This window comes from Chiroxiphia lanceolata, chromosome 1 (genome assembly GCF_009829145.1).
Source record: "Chiroxiphia lanceolata isolate bChiLan1 chromosome 1, bChiLan1.pri, whole genome shotgun sequence".
NCBI classification, from domain to species: Eukaryota; Metazoa; Chordata; class Aves; order Passeriformes; family Pipridae; genus Chiroxiphia; species Chiroxiphia lanceolata.
Genome location: NC_045637.1, coordinates 111,167,626 through 111,191,529, shown reverse-complemented (window position 1 = coordinate 111,191,529; position 23,904 = coordinate 111,167,626). Strand labels below are relative to the sequence as shown.

Below are 23,904 nucleotides of genomic sequence, written 5' to 3'. Positions count from 1 at the left end.
CACCGCCCTGGCACCTGCCTCTGCGATATTTATATGCATTGATGAGACCCCCTCTCAGTCTTCTCTTCTCCAGACTAAACAGGCCCACCTCCCGCAGCCCCTCCTCATAAGAGAGATGCTCCGCTCCCTTAATAATCTTTGTGTCCCTTCGATGGACCCTCTCCAGTAGCTCCTTGTCCAAAACTGGGCACACTATTCCAGATGTGGCCTCACTAGGGCTGAGTAGAGGGTCCCTCGACTTGCTGGCCACGCTCTTCCCGATGCGCTCCAGGATACGACTGGGTTCTCCTGGCAAGCACGGGGGGGTGTCACACTGCAGTTTCGCGGACAACCTGTCACATCCACATGGAGCCGATCCCTGCCCAGACGGGGAGGGGCGGTGGCCGGAGGCGTCCGCGCGAGCCGGGCCCTTGGCGCGCACGCGCCGCCCCGCCCCGCCCAACTCGACCAATCCGCGGCCGCGCCGCCACCGCCCTCCCCGCGCCCGCCGCGCGCGGGCCTCACGCGCCGCAACGTCAGCGCCTTTCGCCCCGTTTTTGGAGACGCCCCCGAGGGGCCGGCGGCGCTCATTGGCCGGCGCGCGGCAGCGCATGCGCGCGCAGGGGCGCGGCTCCGCCCCGCCTCCCCTCAGCCCCTCTGCTCCCCCCGGGCCGCGTCAGGCGTGGGGCGCGCGACCCGCCGGGCGGGCCGGGCAGGAGCCTCCGCAGCCGTCGCAGCCGCCGCCGGGCGGGCGCGCTCGCCCACCAGCGGGAGCGCAGCTCGCCTGTCCGCCCGGGCCGCCGCCGCCTCTCCTGCCCCCGCCCGGCTCCGCCATGGCCGAGACCGAGGAGCGGAGCCTGGACGACTTCTTCGCCAAGCGGGACAAGAAGAAGCGGAAGGAGAAGAGCAGCCGCAGCGCCGCCGCCGCCGCCTCCAGCGCTGCCAACGCCGCCTCCAACGCCGCGGGCGCGGCCGCGGGGACCCCCCGCCCTGCTGAGGGCGGCGGCTCTGGGGCCACCGCCGCCTCCAGCGCCGCCGGCGGCTCCTCGGCCAAGGCGGCGAGCAAGGTGCGGGCGGGGAGGCCGCGGGTTCCTGCCGGCAGGGGGCGCCGCCGCCGCCCGGCCATGCGGCGCCCGGGGCCGTGCGGGGCCTGGCGGGGAGCCCGAGCCCCAGCCCAGCCCCGCCCGGGGCCGCCGGGACGGCTGCTGCTCGTGCTGCTGGTGGGAGGGTCGCGGGAGCCCCTCGCCGCGAGTCCTGGCCTGGTGGGAGGCGGGAGAGCGGGGCCCCTTCCCGCCCTGCGGTCCCTCCCGGGTTTCCGGGTGTTGCGGCCGGAACCGGGAGTTTGCGGCAGGTGCCAGCCCTGGGCCACCTGGGGCTGTGCAGCGTGGCCTGTGGACCTTGGCGATAAGATTTCCCCGGAGTCCGCTCTGTGCCTCGCTGCCAGGAAGGGTTTTACTGCCAGTAATTTTTTTTTTTTTTTTTTTTTTGCTACCGTATTACAGTGCAACGATGAGAATGCAGGAGACGCTTAAGTGCCCGTAGTTGAGTTAGTGCCTCTGTTTCTTCCTCCGCCCTTCTCTCCCCTGGCCCCAGCATCAGCACCGAACTAATGTAACTGAAACCAGAAGCAGTTACAGGATCTCTAATGCTGTATATTTCAAAATGAATTTTAAGAAATACTCTGCTATTTCGTAATGATGTTTAAACTGGAGAGCCTGACATATGCAGTAGCTTTCTAATGTATCTTTCTGCTTTAGACGGGACAAATAGAACCTAAGAAATTATTTGAACCTTTTATTTCTTTATTTCTGCTTTGTTTTTTTTGCCTCTTGATGTTGTTTTCCTTTGGAGGCTTTAACAAGTAGTAATCTGAGGATCTCTTCTCTGTTTTGCTGCTACAAACCAAATCTTCATCTGTCCCTGTGATTTATTGTACGCTCTTTGAATATAAAAAGATGGCTTGGGAAAGGGTTTTTGGAAGTCAGATACCTTGCTTCCTTCATTGTTACGTAGGGGATCAACGATTTAAGGATATTTTCTTGTGCTAGGTTGAATACTGAAACCACTGAATACGATATTTAACTGAGAACTCGACAAGTGCAGTAGCTTTCTGAGTAGACCAAGGTCAGCGGTAATCTTTCAGCTGCTGTTTTACTCACTTGCTGGTAAAATAGTGTGTGGCTTTGACTGAAGCTTGTACTTGGATTAGAAATAAAAATCACTGAACGTGAAAGGTATGTTAGCTTGGAAACTGTGATGTTTCCATGGAGATGGGGATATAAGAAATCTGAAAGGTTTTAGAGCTGTAGATTCATGCTCTTCCAAAAGACTGAATCTTCAGCAGATGGTGCAGTTACATGGGGTCACTTCCTACTTCTGTTACTTTAAAGCAGGTCAGAGTTTTTCTGCTGGAGATTGACAATGTAGAAGGTCCTAGTACAGGGCTCTAGAAGAAGCTTTATTCCCAGCTGTTCAGTGGAAAGGGGACTGTACCTTTGTCAGACCTTGTTCTCAAGGTCTTCCTATTTAAAGTAGTATAACTGCATTTCATGTAGTGTGTAAGAATTATGTAAACTATTAATTAGGCTGTGTGTGTCTTAAAGCTGTGACTGGGAACATTGTGAGGACTGCTTATCTGTTCTGGTCCATTTCTGACCTACCTTAATAATCCCAGAATCTACTAATGACACAGTAGGACAAAATTAACTCCACTTAGGTGAGTCCCTCTTTCCCCAAACACGGAATCAAACTCCTGTTTTAAAACCCTCTAGTGAAGCTCTTGAACGATAGATGTTTTTGTGTACTAAGATTGCTGTGGTTTTGAAGCTGACCTTTTGACTGTTATAAAAACATTTCTAAGAAAACAAGACTGTAAACATGGCTGTGAATGTGAAAAAAATCAAATGTACCAATATTAATCTCTGTCATAAATCCACTGGAAGCCATTCCAGATGTTCTTTACTGTTTTGCTCGTGAAATAGATGATGGAAAAGTAAATCTAAAGCTTCGTGTGCCTTCAAGCTGTCACAAAAGCTTACTGTTAGTAACAGAGAGAGGGCTTGCCTTGTATTTCCCTGGTCATGACTGCACAGTCCTGTTCCATGCTTTGTGTTGTCCCTTGACTTCCTCATGGATGTTTACTGAGATGATGTGGTTTTCTTTCACTTGAACGGCTTCTTTGCTGGGGCATTTCTTAGCTGTTGTAGTGAGTTAAAGTCAGCTCACAGGTGCATCCCTGGTGACAGTACGTTAGGGGAGGAGGGCATGCAATCCTTTACCCTCTTGCCACTGGTGGTCACAGTTTGGTTTCTCTTAGAACTGCACCTTCACCCTCAGTTTTCTTTCCGTTATCTTAGTTACAATTTCCTTTTCTACTTTTGTTGTAAAGAAAGTGACAACTTAATTTTTCTCTTCTTACAGGAAGAGGATGATTGGAAGGAGTTTGAGCAAAAGGAAGAAATTGATTATAGTGGTCTTAGAGTTCAATCCATGCAAATAAGGTACTACTTTTTCCTTATTTTTTTTCTCTAGTATAATCATTACGTACGTTTAAAAAGAATGGACTTTATTCTTCAGAGCTGCTTCTGTGGAGTCCAGTTAAAGGAGGTTTGATACCTTTCTGATAGTATAGAATTTTGCTCCTGAGTAACTTAGGTTTGACTGGTCTCTGCCAGTATTCTCTTTATTTTCTAAATTTCCATTCATACTCTAGATCTGTCTGTTTTAGTTGGGACTCAGATTTTTATTACAAACGCTTAACGTTCCCCTCCATAAAGATAGTAAAGAATTTCTCAGAGGAGTGCAGGGTAGTAATTCCCACTGAGTCATTTGGCTGCTGTAATGGTATCTGACTCAATCTGTTCAGGATCTTGAGTTTGGGAGCAAATTCCTGAACCATTGCGTCTTTATTTCAGTAAAACAAAAATATAGTTGCTAAAGCTAGTGTCCCATGATAAGATCCCACAGGACTGCATTTCTGAGTCTCATCCATGATTTCTTGTTTGCTTTTTCATTAGACTTTTCCTGTTGTCTGGTCCAAAGTAGGTCTACTTAAGTCTGTCCTGGTTAAGAAAAACTTTTCATCGGGTCAGAAAATGGGTTTTTATGACCTCAGTCGTAGCCTGAGAATGCCAGATAATGCTGGCAATTAGGTACCCTGTCCAGGTATTGATGATGATCAAAATAATGTCGTCCTAAAATCATCACAACCAATGCAGTAGATGTTTTCTCCACTGTGTGAGCAGGTCTGACATACTCTTTGAATTATTTACTTTTTTGGATCACATAATTCCCCCTACCCCTTTCAGTTAACTAGTCCTTTTAGGCCATTTGCATGAATTTGGCCCACAAGCTGTCCATGCCATTGAAGTGTCACGGTGGATAATCGCGTCTAAATAGACAAGTAACCAGTGGGCTGCAGCTTCACTGACTACTGGTGCTGTTTGACTGGAAAGCCAGTACCTTGATTTTCAGGGACATGGAAGTTTCTGCCACAGGACTTCGTAACCACTCGTAGTTTGAAGGGAAGAGTGGAGAAGTAAATGGAAGAAAAAAACCACCAGAGGTTATAAATTATCCATCTCTGGAGATCTCTTTGCTGAAAATAAGTTATAGAGTATCTGACAGGGTGGGATGTTACTTGTACTGGCTCTGTTGTAGTTAGTCTGTAGGCATCTGCTTCTGACTCTCGTTTAAAATGGGGTAGTGATGGTTTAGGCCCTTGGATCACCTTACTATGGTTGTTAATGTGTTTGGATGAACAGTAGAAGGCCACTTAGTTTTCAGAAATTACAGGCATATTTTGCTGTTCTCTGATTGTTGCTTACACAGAAAGCTTACACAGATCACGATTAGTAGGATTTGGTGTATTACAAACTTCTGAATTGACACTTTGCTGCTGTTGAGATCAGTGTCTGGATTTTTTTCAACAGCCTCACCCTCCACATCTGTCACATTCTACTACACAGCTTTCTGTAGTAGCTTTGACCAGGAAATTATTTTGGGTCTCTTGACTATTTCTGTGCAAAATAAAATAGTCTAAATAAAATACAGTCAAGCTTTTCCATAGGATTTATCTTTAAAAAATGACATATTTTACTCTCTTTTGGGTTTTTTTGATTGCCTGCTTTCAGAAAAAAAATCTGAGTTTGATTGTAGAATATGTGTGTATGGGTAATATGAGTGTGTTTCTCACGTGGTTGTGCCTATAGGGAATGTGAGCTCAGGACTTGCTTTTTTTCACCAATACTCCACTATTTCTTTGTCTTGACTAAAGCATTTTATGGAAGCTGGACTTTGAGACCTTTCCTGCTTTGTCTTCTCAACCCTTTCAAGTACATGACTCTTAGTAAGGAAAAAGCCTTTAAGCTCAAAATAAGATACCAGTTTCTTTGATCACTTAGTTCAAGTTGAATTTGTCTTTTTTGGTAAGTTTTACTTCTCAAGTACTTTTTTTTTCTTCTCAGTTGCCAAGTTATGTAGCAACGTGCCAAAAATTGTTCAGATGGAGTTACTAGTTCAGTAACTAGTGCTAGTAACTGGGACTAGTGTAGTCTGGTTTAAGCTAGTGCCTTCAGTACAGCAGCCATGAAGTCTTGTTTATGGGGATTCTGTAATCTCTGGCAAGTCTTAAACCTCTGCTTGTAAGGTACTAATCATCATTTCTTTTTTTATAGTGAAAAGGAAGATGATGAAAGTGAAAAAAGAGAAGAACCTGGTGACAATTGGGAAGAGACTGGTGGTGGTGGTGTAGATAGATCATCTGGTCCTTGGAACAAGTCAGCTCCTGCACCAGCACCTGTCATTGAACCAATTGGTAAATTTAACTCAGAGTTGTTTTTTCCAATTGGAAGTGCCTCAGGTTGAATTAAGCTGCTCACTGGGTAAAGCTCAAGGAACAGTTCTTGTTCAGGAAACCATTAGCATACTAGTGGCTTGTTTGGCATGCTAGTAAACGAGGAAATTTTCCTGTGAGGGCATCTGAGGAACTGAATTGAATTTAAAGTGTCTGCCCGCTACTTTAAAGCACAAAGTGGAAGTATTTTTTATTTCTGACTTCAAGGGGGCAGGGGGAAGCATTCTGTCTTTTCAGGAGATCCATCTACTATGCAATCTGCAAAATATCTGTGGGAAACATATCTGTTGATCTAAAAATACTGCTTTAACACTTCTGTGGATGTTCAGCCAATATCTGATGTCTCACGTAGCAGTTCTCGAATAGGCTTCCATGGTTAGTAGCACACTTTTCAAATTAGTTCTAGGATATGGAGAACATGACATTGCAAAATTGATTCTTTAACTAGGGTAGGACTTTAGTTTTTTTATTGAATACAATTTATTAGCATCAGTGGATGTAAATTACCAAGTCATGATCTGAGTTCAGAATATCCTCTTTCGCTGAGAAATTACTGAAAAATAGTCTGCTTTGTTCTTCCTTGTTTGTACAGGCAAGGAGGTAAAGCTAATTAGTCATGTTTTGATTTGACCACTGAGTATAGATTGAATTAGGCGATAGCTGATTTCCTACTTTGTCTAAAATATTTGCTTCCAAAGCTCTAAAAGGTGCAAAAACGTACTTAAAAGATTTGTGGAGTTCGGTTTGTGTGTTGGTTGTTTTGTTTGTGTGTTGGGTTTTTTCCTTCAGCTGTGAATGTAAACCTTTTCTCTTGTGTAACTCTTGTCCTTGTAACTAGTTACAGAAGCTCCAGAACCCGTTCAGACTGGTGGTGTATACAGGCCACCCGGCGCCCGGGAGGGTGGCAGGCCACGGAGAGCACAGCAAGGACCACCAGAAATCTATAGTGATACGCAGTTCCCATCACTGCAGTCCACCGCCAAGCTTGTAGACAGTCGAAAGTAAGTACATTCCATTAATGCCCCAAGAGACGTGCGTTAACTGCTTTCTCTAAGTTCTTATTTTGGGTAGGGCTTAAGCCTGAATCTTTCCACAGAGAAAGAAATTACTAAGAGGTGTTAACTATATTTTCTGACTCTGTTCCCATTAAATAATTTTCATAGGACCTAGCCCAGTAAGACAGCCAAACAAGACTGCCAGTTATGTTGTCTTTGATGGCTGAAGGATTTCCCTGAAGCAAAATATTTATGCACTTGACAGCATCTGGTTCCCTGAGACACTGGCCGCGGGGAGGGAAGCTCTCTGTTTCTGCCTTCAGTAGTAGCTCTCTGTTACTGCCTTGAGCATACTGCCTTCACTTTAGAGTTGTGAAGGTAGCTGAAATGGAAGAATGGGGTTTGATACAAATACAAATCCATACACTTGCTATCTGAGCTGTGGTTAACAGTGATGAGCTCCCCCAGTTTTACAGAAGTGTTTTGTATTTATGTGGTGCTGAAGACTTGAGTCTCACCCTGCTTTTGAGTCCTGATCTCACCATAACCTCATTGTCAATAGAAGAGATAGCTAGGCCAATACTTAATTCACTTGAGATTTTTGGGAGGTTTTTTGTTGCTGATTTTTTTTTCCTTTTTGTTATTGTTGTAGTTTGATGGGGTTTTTTTCTCTCCCTGCTTGCTACGTTACTGTTTAATACAGCTTGGCAGAAGCTCTGGGGGTTTTTTTGGTGTGGCTTTGTGTGCTTGGCAAATGAAACATGCTGTCATTGATGCTTTGGGGTTTGAATGGTACAAATTGAGTCAAGGTGAAATTCTGAATGAACATTCTGGAAATTGGCTTCTGCTTTCTAGAACCTATTTTTCATAATTGCACTTAAATTTACTTTTGAGAATGCTAACATTGACATTTATAATCTGAATCGTACTGGGTGGTACAATGGATAGATATTTATGTATTTTGGAGATAAGATTTGCTTGGGAATGTTTGGCTATTCTGTTAAACTTAAGACCTTAGTGTTTGTTTTATGTTTATTATGTTTTTGTTGGGATGGGGTGGAAATAGTCTAGAAATTCACAATTCACAAGCTAGTGATAAGATATTTACTGATTACATTTATTTTCCCTTAGGGATAAAGAAATGGAGAAGAGCTTTGAAGTAGTAAAATACAAAACTAGAGGTAGGGATGAGGTGTCAAAAAACCAGGCACTTAAACTTCAGCTAGACAACCAGTATGCTGTGCTTGGGGATCAGTAGAGCTGCACACACATTACAATTAAGGAATGCATTTTTGGTAACCCTTCTACTAAGGTAACTAAACTACAGCTAACAGCTATGATGAACATGCCACCTTATTTCTGCTGGATCTACTGCAACGAGTGCAGACTACTTTGACGTAAGTGATTGGTTCTCCTGCACTATGGAAGCATAATATATTGCAACTTCTCCATTGGATATGGGGCAAATTAATGTAAATGATTGAACAAGAATCATCAGTGTTCTTTAATTGCTCAGAAAGATACCTACAGCCAGTGGTCATTTCAAAATCTTTTTATGTTCAGATACTGAGCCTTCGTAAAGGTTGACTACCTCAGACTTGCTGCACTCATTGTGGACACCATGTGGATCACAACTTCTGGAAGAGAAGGTTACAGCTGTTTTAGTGGCCATCTGAAACTTGAAACCAGCTCTACTGGATTCCTGTCAGAAATCCTGCAGAAGTCAGCCATTTGGTTCCAATTTGCTATAACAAAGATTTAAGTGACCTTAATGACAAACCTGTTTGTTCCCCTTCTGAGGAATCCTGTCATGTGTAGCCATAGCCTACTAGAGACTTCTGGAGCATACCATACCACTCATACTATCCAAGTATAACAGAGCTGTAGTTTGTTTACCTTTTTAGACAGCTGTACAGAAGTAACTGCAAAACAAATTAAAACTCATTCAGTATCAGATTTGAGGAACGATGGGTTTGAATGGTCTGTTTGCATTAGCCATTTTCACAGTTGTCTGTTTAAGCATTTTTTTTTCTATTATCCACAAAAAAAAAGCCTGCCTTGTTTCTGGTATGAATTTGCAGTATATTTAAACAATGATAAGATGTTGTAGTGAAATAGGGTTTATTTTGGTTTTTGTCATGAAGTTTATCTTTCTCACCCTAAAGCATTGAGTTTTTGATTTGACACAGAAGTATCTGGACTCCAACTACAGGCTTCAGAATTTGTCCTTTAAAATGAGATACATGGCAGTAGCGATACTACATAAAAACTGTCTTCTATCAAAAATAATTATTTGTTGAAGAGTGATGATTACTTGGTAACCAAAATAACTTAGTAGCAGAGGGATAACTAAAGCTGGTAAGCCTGATTTGTTTGGCTACTTCTGTGAAGCATGCAGGTTCTTTGAGGCAGAAATCCTCTAAGTATGATTCATAAATGGTGTTTATTCACAGTCAGAAAGTTTAGTAATAATGGAAGACAGTGACTTCCTTAAGTTACTTAATTCAGTGGAAGAAGGCAAAATGGCACTGATACACTAAGAATATAGGATGTTGCCTGTGACTCTGTTTTGGTGAACCAAACCTGTCAAGTACCAAAAGTGTTCTGCTGTAACTGTTTTTCTCTTCTCTGAATTCTTAAACCAGAAGCAAAATGAAGTACAATAGTGGTGTGCTCCAGTGTTGAGATTTTTCAGAGTAAATGCCAAAAAATAGACTTAAGACCCCAGGAGTTGCCAATGGCAAAAAAACCAAGGGAACAAAACAAAGTTTGCTTACGTGTGTGGGAGTACTGTGTATGTGCAGAAAATGAGGATAGTGCAGGAATCACCTAGCTGGGTTCCCTCTGACTAACTGCTGACTTGCTTTAAAACTACTTTTCTGAGGCCATTGTGGATTTTGCTGTTGACTTCAGTGGGGCTGGGGTTTCACCTGGTTTTTTTGTGCATGGACTAAAACTGGCCTTGCCCTTGCAGAGTTCACTGTCTCTAAAACTTCTGCTAGAAGCTGCTATTAAAGAGAGGGCTCAAGAGACTATTCTTAAAGTTGGAGACTTCATTTGGAAACAAACCCCGCTGAAAGACTGATACCTTGGACTCTGAGCTACGTATCTTGAAAAACCATTGTTGCCAGCCAAACTGTTGTCATGATTTCTGTGGAATTCATGGTAAATGGACATATTTCTTGATGGGGTAGAAATGTGAAGTCTTAAAACACTTTTCCTGATGATCTAAAGAGAGAGAGGTCACCAGTGCATCTGAATTGAGTTTGAGTTTCCTGTGTAGGGTAGGTGAGACTATCCATTGTACCACCTTGTGGTGGTTTAATACCTCCCAGCTGTGAGTGGTATAGAATAGCAACATAGCCATGCCCACATGGCTCTGAGCTCTGCCCTATCTCTGCAACTGGGACATTATGCACCCCTTATTCTAAAGTATCTATGTCATGCCCAAATCTTAGACCTTCCAAGTGTGTATATGTGTGTGTGTGTGTGTGTGTGTATATATATATATATATATATATTATATATATATATATATATATATTATATATATATATATATATATACACACACATAACTATACACAAGCATGGGTATCATTTCATTAGTAAATGGCTGTCCCCCAAGACATCTGTTGAATTCATTTAGTCCATGTCTGTGGGCTCTGTTCATCCTGGATGTCTTCCACAGCAGGAGAGCTGGTGTGCTGTCAGTGGGTTGCAAGCTGCATCAGGAGCTCACAACTGGTGTAAGTGGAGCAGTCCATACTCATGGTAGTTATGACACATGGTGGCAGTGTCATTCAGCAACCAGTATTACATACACAGTTCAACATTACAGACTGTTCTCACCCAGAAATCAAATCCCATTGAGGTGCACCTAGTGTTTCCCTGTCCCTCTGCGTTACCCACTAAGTGCAGCCAGGCTCTCGGGCAAAAACAGTCCTGCAGATGGGTTTGCCTTTGCTTGAGGCAGGACTAGTCCAAACTGTCTTCCCTAACTTCTCATATGCACCATGGGGACTTTATCTCCTTCTGTGGTAGGTAAGGGTTCTGATTGGGTGGAGTCAGCTTGATTGGCAGAGTTAACTAACCAGGTGGCCTTTGCTAAGTATAAATCCCGATGTTTGAAGGTCCCACCACCCATTGCTTTCAAACAGTCCATTGTACCTTCAGTTTTCCCAGAAGCTGGTGCATGATAGGAAATATGATACATCCACTCAGTTCTGTGCTCTCTGGCCCAGAGGTCTGTGAGGCTGGTTTTGAAATGAGTCCTGTTGTCTGACTCAGTTCACTCTGAGGTGCCGTGTTGCTACAGGACTTGCTTTTCAAGACACAGGATGGTGTTACAAGTGGTGGCATGAGGCACCGGCATGTCTCCAGCCATCCAGTGGTTGTTTCCACCATTGTCAGTACATAACACTTGCCTTGGCGGGTTTGCAGCAATGTGATGTAATCAATGTGCCAGGCCTCCCCATATTTATATGTTGACCATCATCTCCCATACCCCAAGGGGCTTACCTGCTTGGCCTGCTTTATTGCAGCACATGTTTCACAGTAACGAATAACCTGGGAGGTAGTTTCCATGGTTAAATCCACTCCTCAATCATGAGCCTGTCTGTATGTTGCATCTCTTCCATAATGACCCTCAGGGGCCCACCAAGCCAGAAAATAATTCACCCTTATGTTGCCAGTTCAGATCTACCTGAGATACTTTAATCCTGGCAGCTCGATCCACCTGTCCATTGTGATGCTCTTCAGTAGCCCAGCTCTTGGGTATGTGTGCATCTACATGATGTACTTTTACAGCCAACTTCCCTACCCCAGCAGCAATGTCTTGCCATAATTCAGCAGCCCAGATGAGTTTCCCTCTGTGCTACCAGTTGGTCTTTTTCCATTGATCCAGCCAGCCCCCAAGAGCATTTGCTGCCATCCGTGGGTCAATGTAGAGGTAGAGTGTTGGCCATAGCTCATTCAGCGATACCTAAAGCCAGCTGGACAGCTTTCAGCTCTGCCATCTGACTTGATCTACCGTGTCCCTCAATGGCTTCTGCGATTCGCCACATAGGACTCCATATGGCTGCTTTTCATTTTTGGTTTGTCCCTACAATGTGACAGGAATCTTCAGTGAAGAGAACGTGCCTCCTTTCATTTTCAGGTAACTGATTATATGGTGGGGCCTCCTCAACACGTGTCACCTTCTCCTCCTCCTTGTCTGATGATAGTCTGAAGTTTTCACCTTCAGGCCACTTTGTGGTGATTTCCAAGTTCCTGAGAGATTGGGGTTTTCTATTCAAACTTGCTGTGTGATCAGTGCAGTCTACTTATTTCACATAGCATCAGTGGTGTGATGTGTGAAAGGGACTTTCCTTTTGAATGCCCAGCACTGGCAGTCAGGGTGCCAGGAGGAACTGTGGCACTTTTGAAACAGCTCAACCCCCTTCATAAGCTGCCAGTATCTCTTTTTCAGTTGGGATGTATCAGGCCTGGGATCCTTTGTATCCCCAACTCCAGGGATTGTCCTTAAGTGTTCCCGGGTACTTTTTGCCAGAGACTCCAGGAAGGACCATTCTCCCCAGCTGCGATGTACAGCACGCTTTTTTACGTCCTGTCCTGATCTGACTGGTCCAAGGGCTACTGTATGAGCAGTCTCATTTGATCTCTTCAAAAGATTGGTTTTCAGGACCTCACTTGAAATGGTTCTTCTTCTGTGTCACAAGGTAGAGAGGGCTCACAGTCTGATTGTGCAGTGGTATATGCATTTTCCAAAAACCCACAGCCTCTAGGAAAGCCTGTGTTTACTTCTTGCTGGTCAATGGGGACATAGCTGCTATTTTGTTGACCATGTCCATTGGAATCTGGTGACGTCCATCTTACCATTTTACTCCTAAAAACTGAATTTCCTGGGACACAGGCCTATAGAGGGGAGGAGATACTTTCTTATAGCTGGAGTTTGGTAACCAAATTGTCCACTCTTTATTCTCCTTCCTTCCATGACATCACTGACAATGAGTTGGCATATGATGATGGCATGCTCCATAGGAATTCCTGCAACGTGATTTGGGTGCACTGGATGTCATTTGGATTTATGGGGGATTGCTCATTTGAATCCTTATAGATTGCCTCCAGCACTGCTAATTGCTCTGTGGTGGTCTGCAGGTCTTGGTGCACAAAAAGGTCATACCTGCAAGATACCTTTCCCTCATGCGGAGAGCCTGCAGAGGCTGAGAGTTTCTGGTCTTTTCCCAATCCCTTGGTCAATGCCTGCATCTCAGGAAAGGGATCCTGCTTGTTTGGCTTCATTACCATTTAGTGTCACACCATTGGCCACCATATCCCAGCACTGGAGCAGCCAGGTCACCAAGGGCTCACCTGACTGCGGACTGTAATCTTTTTGCTTATCTCACAGCTCACCCAGGGATAGGGATTGGGTGATTATCTCTGGCCCTGTCTCTTCCTCTGGTTGTGGGGGTCCTGCTTCCTCTTCATCACTCACTACACAGACTGATTTGGTCTTGGATTCTTCTTCTGTATAAGGGGTGACTGCCACTGGCACAAGTTGTTCCTCTGGTTCAGCTGCAGTTTGAGTGACCACAGTGCCTGTTGGTCTGCTTTCCTCCTCTTCCTCTGAGGGTGCTATCTAGTAACAAGCAGTGTCTGGTAAATAGTAGCCTGGGCCCAGCACATTGCATAACTTTGCACCTCTCTGAAAGTGACAGAGCATTTTTCTTTCAAATATTCTGCCACTTTTTCAGGGTCCTGTAGTTATTCGGGGGTGAACTTCCAAACCATTGGAGCAGAATACTCCTTCAAAGCTGGCCCATTTTCTCCCACATTCCATGCCACTCATGACTATCCACCCCCATGGCAGGTCCCTGGACAACATCCTAGAAATTTCTGTCCTGACTCTAAACATGGTGTAGATCACACTGACTCTAAATGTGTTGTAGACGTATTAAGGAGACATAGAAGACACAGCAACAAAGAACATGCTTTCTTTAATATCCAATTCAAATGAGAATTCAAAATTCTTAAAAGCTGTTGTAATAAGCCTGAAGGAGGAGAAGGGGGTGAAAGCCTGTTCCCCCCACAGGCTGGGTACAATTAATGAATCCCCAGAGGTAGCAGCCAAGACCAGGACGGGTGAACAACACTGTTTTACCCCCATTGCCCTTGATGTGATAATGCCATAGACTGATACCACACAGGACATCAACAAAGCAATCCTGATCCCTCTCTGCTTTGAAAAATAACATTGTAAGGAACACACATACCCTGAGGTATATGCAGGGTTAGGTACCACACCCACATGAACAGACCAAGCAACATGGTAACCAGGGAGTTCTGTACCTATTATGCAAATGCTTAGATCAAAATTGTTTCCAACCCGCTTTCGGCAGATCCATTGTTATCTCAGCCCTCTTGTGCCTTATGTTGGGCATCAATTAAATGTGGTGGTTTAACACCAGCTGGGAATTAAACTCCAAATAAGCCACTCTTCTTATCTAGTAAGTCCTCAGCTGAAGGTTTGGCTTCCTGCCCAATGACTTTGAGTTTAATGTACTTCCGCCCCTCCCCTTCCCTGTCTCCCTCCGTGAGAGAGGGACAAAGGCAGAGACTGTGGGTTGAGATAACAATTTACTGAAAGCAAACAGCAGTGGAATAAGAAACACCCAGTAACAACAACATTAATAACAAAAGTATGCAAAAGAGAAGGTGCTTTACACACAAAAGGTGTTCACCACCTCAGCTGAATTGTGGCCACTGAGACAAAAACAAGAGGGTGGACATTCCTGTGGCCCAGCAGTGACACACAGTTATTCCCGGGACAAAGACAAGGTGGTTGACGCTCTCCTTAGCCAGTGCCACATGGCCCTCCTGAGACAAAGGATGTGAGGCATTGGCTGTGGCGAGCATTCCCCCTCCCCAAGAAAATGAAAAACAGTGGCAGACAAACCCCCCAAAAGCTGGATCATCTGCGTTGTGCCACCTGCTTTTCTGGACCGCTGGGCTCGGCTGTGGTCAACAGTCTTTGGTTCGGCTCAGCTGGGCTGGGCTTGGGCTCGCCGTCACTCCATTCCCAGACTACACCACTTGGCTCACCACAACTTTTTTTCGGAGCTGTGTCCTGGCTGCATTGACCAAGGAATGGGAAGGGACGGGTGGCAGAGGGACAAAGTCTTCAGCGCTGGTCACTGAGAGTCCACAGTACTACCACAACTTCTCTGAGGAGGAGGGGGAACAAAATGGTGCTGCTTTGGGGTGCACTCACCTTTTCTTCCCCCAAAGCCGTGCCCCCCAATGGTGATGTGGGTGGTACAGAACAGCCCACCCAGCTCTAAGCTCCGCCCCCGCCCTGCAGCCAGGACACCTTTATTTGAGGTTTTTGGGCATGAATTCTGGCAGTTCAAGAAAACCCTGTAAAAGTCTCAAGTCAAATAAAATGAAAATATACATGGATTCTGGAGTCTAATGAGTCTTTACATTTTAGTTTGACATCATGACCAGACAGTAGGTGAGGAAAGGCAGAGAGCATTTGGATCTCTTAAGGGACAGGCCATGGAGTGGGCAGTCAGCCCAGGTGGTCAAGTGGGCTCTGTTTCAGAGCTTATAGCAGTGCATATTAATACAACTTTTATTTATACATAGAAGTTCAGTTTGCTACTTGTCACAGTGTCTTCTTACTCCATCACCATGTAGGTCTGATCTGAGATTGTGAATTGAATATGACTGAAGCTTTGATTTGCTTTTCACTTGGAAGTACCTCTGCTGAATTAAAGACTGGGGAAAAAAACCCAGCCTCTGGATGGTTGCTGTCACTAGAGTCCATCAGGTACTGATAACTAAAGGTGTTATTTTGGAGATTTCTCTCAAACATATCATTCCAGTTTCTTTCTGGAGTTACAAAGAAAAACAACCAGAAACATAGCAGATTTCCATAGTACAGAATGTTAAACTGTTTTGAAGTGTTCCTTGTGTTAAATATTGCTGCCAGCAATTATCAAAATGCCAGTTGTCAGTATCTTCCTTATACCAAGTAATTGTTCTGCATGCCTGAAATTTTGAAAGTCAGTCTTCTGTGGAAGCTCAGTACACTTCTGAGACTCTGAAGTCCAACTTTATCTGGTTTGTCGTTGCATTCATTCGAGGCATGCTAAGAATGCCCTTTTCATTCCTCCAAAATGCTGGTTGAAGGCTCATTCCACAAATGAAGGGTTGTCAGTTGTAGAAATGAGATTCTTGATGCCAGTCAGTAAAATGCAGTTCTGTGCTGCTTCAGAAACTCCCTAGCCTGTGGCATGCTTTCATTATAGGTTACTTGTTAACTTCCAGTTTAAAGGTTCCATTTTACTTCCTCTGGGTTAAAATAAAAGTACAGCCATAAAGTTACCAACTTGCTAGTAAAATATTTAAATGTCCAGTGCTTACTGGGAAAGGAACAATTTGGATTTGTGGTTCTCAGTGATACAGTTTGTATTTAAGGATGTTAAAATGCCGAAAACTAGATAATTTTAATACAGTTGGACTTCCCAAATGCCTGCTCTAGGAATCTGGCATCTGTATTTACTTGAGCTGATGATAAATGTAGGAGAGGATTAGTTTTGCCCCACCTCACCTCTCCTGGTTTAGCTGTGCCAGGTTTAATCACAAATGAAGAGGAACTGACAACCAAAAGTAACTGTCTCCTGTTACTTCAGTTTTGTATTTGTAGCTTTACCAGTCATGGCCACAGCACCTCTCTTACAAATAGGTGAATTTGTAAGGATACAAACTGTGTTAGAGACCTGACACCCCAGGGACTGGAGATTTGGTGCTTGACTGCCTCTGTCAGCTCTTGGAAACACTTGCACCACGCCAGGGCTGAGACACCTGTACTGTTCAGGTCAGGTAAACAATATAAATTTGATTGGGCTGCACATTTTGGAGTTCGCTTATCTGAGATTTTGCAGTAGTAGCTTTTTGTCTTTCTAATTTCTAGATAAGAAAATCTAATTTCTGCCTGGTTAAGCAGTTTTAAATTTACTTGTGGTTTTCTGTCAAATACCCTAACTAAAATGGAGCAGATGATTAGACTAACAGGGCTTCATATGCTTTAAAGGTTGCTTATTTACAAGGTAGTAATATTATTCTTTCCAATATTGACATGGCCAGAGAAATGGATACCTCATTTCATATGATCAGTTTGTTTCTGAGGCCCAAGAAGCTACATTTTACCAAAACCACTTCGAATACTTTGAAATCTTTATTAACAACCACATTCCAGGCTTTTTTGCTTGACTGTAACTTAGTTCCCAAATTGTCTCTCCCTGTTTTCAGCTTTTAATATCACAAATTGGTTTTAATGGTAAATAGAGAGTTTTATTTGGGAGTATAAGAAAATAATAACATGCTTATTTAAACTTAAGATATGTGAATTAGGTGTGTACAGAGGAGAGGAAATCTGACATATACTTGCAGATAAAGTCTTCAGAAAAAGTTAAAGAGACAGCTTGTCTGTATTAAGGCTAATATGAGAGCCTACAAGCTCTAGCAGATGGAAGAAGAAATGACAGCAGAAAACAGAACTGAGGAGTCTAAGTCATAACTATCACTTATCTAAAGTTTGGCTTCTGAAGCACCAAGTGTAGTTCTACCATGTTGTCTTTGAAGTGAAATAGAGCAGGAAGGAGGATTAAAAAATTAGTAAATTAGGGAGAGTGGTAATGATGCAAATAAAACACAGGGAGTATAAGAAGAGAGGGATTAGGAAGGCTGTTTTCTAAATGCTAGTATTAAATGTATAACCTGAGGTAGCGAGTGGAGTGTAAGATGTTGGATAGGAGAAGTGCTGTGTGGGTAGGCACTGACTTCACAAGTAACAGATCCATCTGACTTTAAATCAGCAAAAATGTTTAAATTTCAGTACCTGGGGAAGGCATCCCGATTTATTTCTTCCTTTCAAAGAAAAGAACTGGGAAAAGCTGTCCAGAGAGAAGGTAGAATTTTGCATTGGTACAAAGCTGTCTGATCTGTTGTCTGAAGAGAGAACCGAGAAAGGACAAATTCCAAGATAGTCCAACAATCTTATTAGGAAATAACTTGTGTATTTAAGAAAATTAGTTTTCACTTCTGCATGATAAAAAGCTGAGATATTGTTTCAAACAGCATCTTCTAAATGGTACGTGTATTACGGGTTTATGTTCAGTTGCTTAGAATATGTGTTTATACAGCAAGGTTAATGAAGTTCAGCGTTCAGTGAAGTTCTTCTTAGCCAGAATGCAAATATTAAAAATGTATCACAGTATTAATGAATCACAAGAAAAAGTAGCTCGTCTGGAATATTGGAATGGAAAGTATCATCTAAAACAACTGTGTGCACTGAAGAGAAACAAGCTGTTTTGTAGGAAGAGCATGGGAAGCATGGGACCAAGAGAGTGGGATTTGGCCTTGTTTTTCTACTGAGCTGCTATGTTCAAGTAATTTTTCACTTTGCCTCAGTTTCCCCAGCTGTACCAAAAGAACCCAACAACCTACCTCACAGGGGTGTTGTGAGGCCAAAGCTGTTTGTCAAGGGCTGGGGCTGATGACAGGTTCTACAGAGGAGTAAAAATCTTTATTAAAAGATCTTTATATTAGCTTTCATTATAGTATTTTAATACTTCTTTGGCAAAGGCTTATTTCTATAGAATGTAATATACATCCTATTTAAATATAATGTAATTAGACTTATTTTAGTATGTATGGGTAAGGGGAAAGTTCAAGCTGAGTACTCTATCTGGTATTTCATCTCTTCAATTATCTGTGCAACCCAAATGGCATATTCATATGAGGCTCTTTGTTTTTATGTGGAACATACTGAAGTCAATATTGCTATATTTTGTAAACTCCATGACTGAAATAAAATCCTGCTCACAGTTGATAGCCATCTCTTATAATGTGGCTGTTTTAAAGTTTTGTTCAAATCATGTGAATTAGAGATGTTCATTCCTAAGTGGTATTTTGTCATAGAAATGTAGTTTTCTTCCCCTTTCCATGTCCTGCTCTTTATTCTTTCACATATCTAAGTTGAAGTGGCATGCAGGTACAATGGAAATATAGGAGAGAGAGTAAACTTCAAAACTTGTAAAATCTGGTACTAAGGCAGACACTGGAGGAAGAAGATGAAGGGAATGAACCAAAGGGAAATAGTTGCCCATGGAGCGGTTTCTGTGAAACAGATAAAGGAAAGAAATGATCAGAAAATAGAGCTGAGAGGTGTAAGCAGAGGGACAGGTAAGAGAGGAAGGAATACGGATAAAGAAGAGGAGATTACCCTATTTACTATTATCTCCTGGTTTATCAGTTAACTGCAGCTGAAGAAACATGAAGAGGTAACTTCAGAATGTGCCCTTGTCTGCTGTTGCTGGTGATTTCAAGGTTCATTGCTCAGCTTTTACAGTGGGCCCTCAAATAGAAGCAGAGAACACGATGGTGGCCTGCATGCAGAAAAATTAGAGCTCTGGTGGGTCCGGGACAGAGATGAGGCCCAGCAGCTCTCTTCTCCTACTGATATTTTTATCATTGCAGTACCTCTAAGTCAGTTGTTAATGTGCATCAGCTGTGACAATTCTCTGTCAGAATTTATTACTGTTAAATTTCAACAAACTATAGCAGTTGCTTCAGAGGAAATATGTAACTAGCTGAATAATAAGCACTGAAGAATAACACAGGGGCTTTTTTGAATAATTATGGTGGTAACGAGTGATATTCAGGTCAACATACTGGTAGGCAGCTTAAAATGACTTTGAGGTGATATCTTGTTATACAGTGGGAAGGAGAATTACTTTTAAGATGTTTATCATCTATTCCCCTCTTAAATAAACTACCTTGGTCTTACTGTCTTCCCAGCTACAAAGAGCTGCTTCTACCATTCTCTCACCCTTTTACTCCTTGTATTTTTCTAATATGCCACTTTTTTTTAAGTTGCTGATGAAAGAGCAAATATTCATTGAGGACCTCTAAGACAAATAGATGCTGTAATATTTTTCCATATTGTTCTGTCTTTAATACAGCCTAACATCTTACTCGCTTTCTTGACTGCAACTACACATTGAGCAGATGTCTTCATCAAGCTGTCCATGGTGATGCCTAGATCGTCCCCCTGAAAGATCACAGCTAACTCAGAATCCACCAGAGCATGTATGAGTGGTTTTAAACCTTTCCAGTATTCATTGCCTTGGGTTTATGTTCTGTTGACATTCACTTGCCCCTTAATTGCCAAGTTTACAGAGTTAGTTAGAGTATCCTGGCAATCACCATCAACCTAATAACTTCTATGGGGATTGGCTTTTGCCATCTGATGTACTGAAATCTTCAGTTTTGTGTACATAATCACTTCTCGCCAGTGATTAGCATGGCGAGCTCTTACTAATTTTTACTCAATCTGACCTTTTCTGTTCCTTTTCCTGTCTCCTGTCTTCTGTATTGAATTTCCTTTCTAGCTCAGTTACAGCAATGAAGTCACTGAGTTGTAACAGTTTGCTTTATTTCAAATGACTTGCCTACAGAAAACTGTTAGTTAAGATGCTGTCACAAGCTTCCTTTTTTAAATTAAAACAAATCACTTATTCTGTATCTCTTTCAGAGTATGTACAACCATAGCAAAATTACTCAAATCATAAAAACAGGCTGATACAAGAGAAAAAATGTATTGAGAAAGAGGTAAAACATATACAACTCTGATCTCCCAGAGCTTAACTTCAACAGAGTTATTTGTCATGAAGTCGGTTTCATTAAACCTTTATTTGAGATCATGTCACTTGAAGTCTAGGTTGAACAGCTATCAAGTGCAAGGGAACAAGGCCCGTAGCAAACTTGTTTTTAATTTCTGGGCTATTCTCCTCCTTGTGGTAGAGATGAAGCAGATGTATTACTTGGGCTCTGGCCAGCAACCAGCTGGGCTCAGCCATTCTTAATCTAATATACCTGCTGTAGTATTCAACTGGACATTGAAACTAGATTACAATATTTGAGATGAAGCAACACTGGAGGGCAGGCTTAGTCTTTGTGGTTTGTTTCACATCTTTATTCTCACCTTGTGCTTTAGAGAACATGCAGCTGTAAGTAGTGTTCAATCTCTAAGCCCTGACTGCATTTACCAGTCATGTTACATTCATAGATACAAAGGAGGTGTTGTCAGGGCAGACTCAAGCCTGTTTATGTGCAGAGCCTGCCAGTGTCTCAATATCAGAGAACCATATCCTGGAGAACAGCTGCTTTCCAGTACTGGTTGAGAAGAATGCACCTTGGATTTTGCATCCAAATAACTGTGTCTGTAGGTGTTCTATTACAGCAGTTACTTGTATTCTGTCAATAACCAGCTGTGGCTGCTGGGGGTTTATTAAGTTGGCAAGTAGGTGTTGAGGGTTGGGGTTTTTTTTATTTTTTGAGGAAGTGCGGGGGGGGGAAAAGTAGAGCTGATGAATCTGATAGTTGTTAGAATGTAGTACTTTGTACCCTCTCCCACACCTCTAGGAGACTCATCTCTGCTGCTACACTCACCAAAGCCCTGTCTTGCCACTGTAATTCCATATTGTGTTAATTACTAACCACCCAGTAACCTTCAGGACTGATAAATTCTTCGACCATGCACTGTGTCTTTAATCTGGGAACGAGGTAAAAGGCAGACTGGCACAACAATGTTTTCTAGGTAATTGGTTCTGCTCATTTTTTCCCTGCAACTCAAAACCCATCAAAAATGTGATTTGACCTCTCTTCACCCTAGGGTATTCCCTCCTTCTGTTCGTCTACATTATTACCATGCCAAGGATTTCTTAGGTGCCTGAATTATTCACCACTTATTTAGAAAGCAGCAGGCAAGAACTCCTGTGTCTCTATCATGCTGCATTTCTTCTGTCAGGGTTGTAGTATCACAAACATTGCAAAATTGCCTAGCAAGTAAATGCAATCTCCTTGAAGAATTGAAACCTAGAGACCCAGAGGCTACATGGGAGCCCCATTCCCACTGAATACAGCAAAATGAAGGCAGTAGCACTGCTCAAAGTACAGCACAGCTCAGCTGTGGAAAGGAGTAGGGTTGCATGACTGGTAATGTGCTAGCTTAAACAAAACTGTCTTACCTGGACAGCAGGGTCTAGCCTAAAGCATTTTAATTTTTTTTTTTAATGATGAGATGACTGAGGGAAGTATAGTAATAGGACATCTGTAAGTGGGGGAAAAAAAAAAAAAAAGAACTGAATTTGCTTTCAGCAATGTATCAGAATGTCTCACCACCAGACTTCACATGAAGAAATGAAGATAAAGCCATTTGAGTGCTTATTGTAGTGCAAGAGAATGATACTGCCTGGCTGGGAAAATGGTTTGGCTGGGAGCCCATGAAGCACAGCAGAAACTGTTTCAGCAAAGTAGAGTACAATATGATCTTTCTGAGAAGCCCTGTGTGGACCCCACAGTTAACACAGGAACCTAATGGTGCCTGTATATTTATATGATTAAGTTTATAGTCATAAATTAAGTTCAAAACCTGAACTATATATATATCTATTTTTTGTCAGTAGATTTTTTTTACCCTGGTTTACCTATCATGGCTTCTGCATATGACAACTTCTAACTGTGCAGTGCACACACCTGTTGTTGTCCTTTTGTCCCATGTTAGAGTAATGGTATCAAACTCTGTAAAGCACTTTCGTGATGTTTCCTGTGAAGAAAGCTGAAGAAAATAAATTTATCTTAACAGCACCAACTGAATTTTTTACCTCCCAAGTTTGTCTTGCCTTTGTTGTGTTCGTCTCTGTGTGACATACAGACAGCAGTGTGCTGGATTCGAGGCTCAAGGCAGAAGAGGTGCTGGCTCTGGCTGGAACAGCTCCTTTCTGCCTTTGTTCCCCCAGCGCTCCCTCCCTGTCCTCCTGTGTCCCCCCTAAGTTAAAACCAGTGTCCACCAGGGCAGGGCACACGGGAGAACAGGTAATGCTCAGATCCCAGGTTACTGATTCCACTGGGGGTTGGTATGTGGCTGATTTTAGCTACTCCCCTTCTGCCCTGCCTAGAATTCACAACAGCTGCAGGAATTGTGTTTCTCCAAGACTTCTTTAAAGCTTCGCTAAGTGGGTCAGGGAGTGATTTTTTTATCTGTGAAGTGAGAATAGCAGCACCACCCTTACACAGCAGCTTCTGGGGACTGGGAAGAAAAAGTCACAGAAACCTTAGATGTTGCCTGGTAATATTCACACCTATTTAAAATGCCTGCAATGCAAAGCAGCATTTCAGAGGTAGAACAGAGTGAAATACAGTTAATTCAAAGTTAATTTAAAGTTAATTCAAAACATGATATAAGGTATTAATAGCAGCATTATTTTCAGTCCATTACTGGACTTGAAACAAGTCAGATGTTTGACATCCACAGATAGCAAAAAGCATCAAGCTGTTATGAGGAAAAAACCCAAATCAGGTGATAAGACTGCAGTCACTGCAACTCAACATGGCAATCTTGCCACAGCCAAGCCTCCACTGATTGGGGCACAGATTTCACTTTTTAAAAAGAATCTAATCCCTCACATTCATTTGCAGTCCTTCCTGACAATTCCTTCAGGTCATCCTGACAGTGAGTTGCAGAGCTCACTGACAAAACATCCGCTGCACTGAAACAGGAAGCAGAAGTAGGAAGTACAGCCTTGCACACAAAGACAAGCTGCCCTCCTATTCTCTCTCACCTGGAGACTCACAGCTCAGGTCCCTTGTCCCTTCCCCCAGCAGCAAAGGGTTAGTTCTCCCCAGCCTAAAATGATTTTCCAGGTTAAAGCGCTTGTGGCTTGATCTTGCATCTTTGACAGATACTGGTGCAAAGAGTCTAGAAAACGATATTCAGCAGCTAGAAAATAAAGTAGAGTACACCCCCTGCCTTCAAAACAAGGAAGAGACAAACTGAATAGACTTCAACTGTTATATTTTCCGAGACAACTCCACTGGTCCTGTGCATACGGATGCTGCGCTTTTCTGCTCAAACACACTGTGGCAATCCCAGCTGCTTAAATACAGCTCTTCAGATTCCATGAGCACAGACTAACTCAGTGCACTCACATACACTAAGTTCAGTAAA

At 43.0% G+C, this 23,904-nt stretch overlaps 1 protein-coding gene across 7 annotated transcripts; it reads left to right on the top strand.

Moving 5' to 3' along the window:
* Window positions 1-721: 721 nt before the first annotated feature.
* On the top strand, window positions 722-22,544 carry CDV3 (CDV3 homolog). Of its 7 annotated transcripts, XR_004360951.1 has the most exons (7): window positions 722-1,046; window positions 3,400-3,479; window positions 5,655-5,794; window positions 6,672-6,834; window positions 7,960-8,009; window positions 8,141-8,225; window positions 8,392-10,061. XR_004360951.1 is itself a non-coding variant. In XM_032711474.1 (6 exons), exons 1-6 carry the CDS (start codon window positions 813-815, stop codon window positions 19,861-19,863), a joined length of 672 nt encoding a protein of 223 aa, XP_032567365.1. In that variant the 5' UTR covers window positions 722-812; the 3' UTR covers window positions 19,864-22,544. The 7 variants fall into 7 exon arrangements, 5 of the variants coding, with proteins under 5 accessions (XP_032567365.1, XP_032567352.1, XP_032567374.1 ...); XR_004360950.1 differs by having other exon boundaries at window positions 7,960-8,225; XM_032711474.1 differs by lacking the exons at window positions 8,141-8,225; window positions 8,392-10,061 and adding an exon at window positions 19,859-22,544.
* Window positions 22,545-23,904: the final 1,360 nt, after the last annotated feature.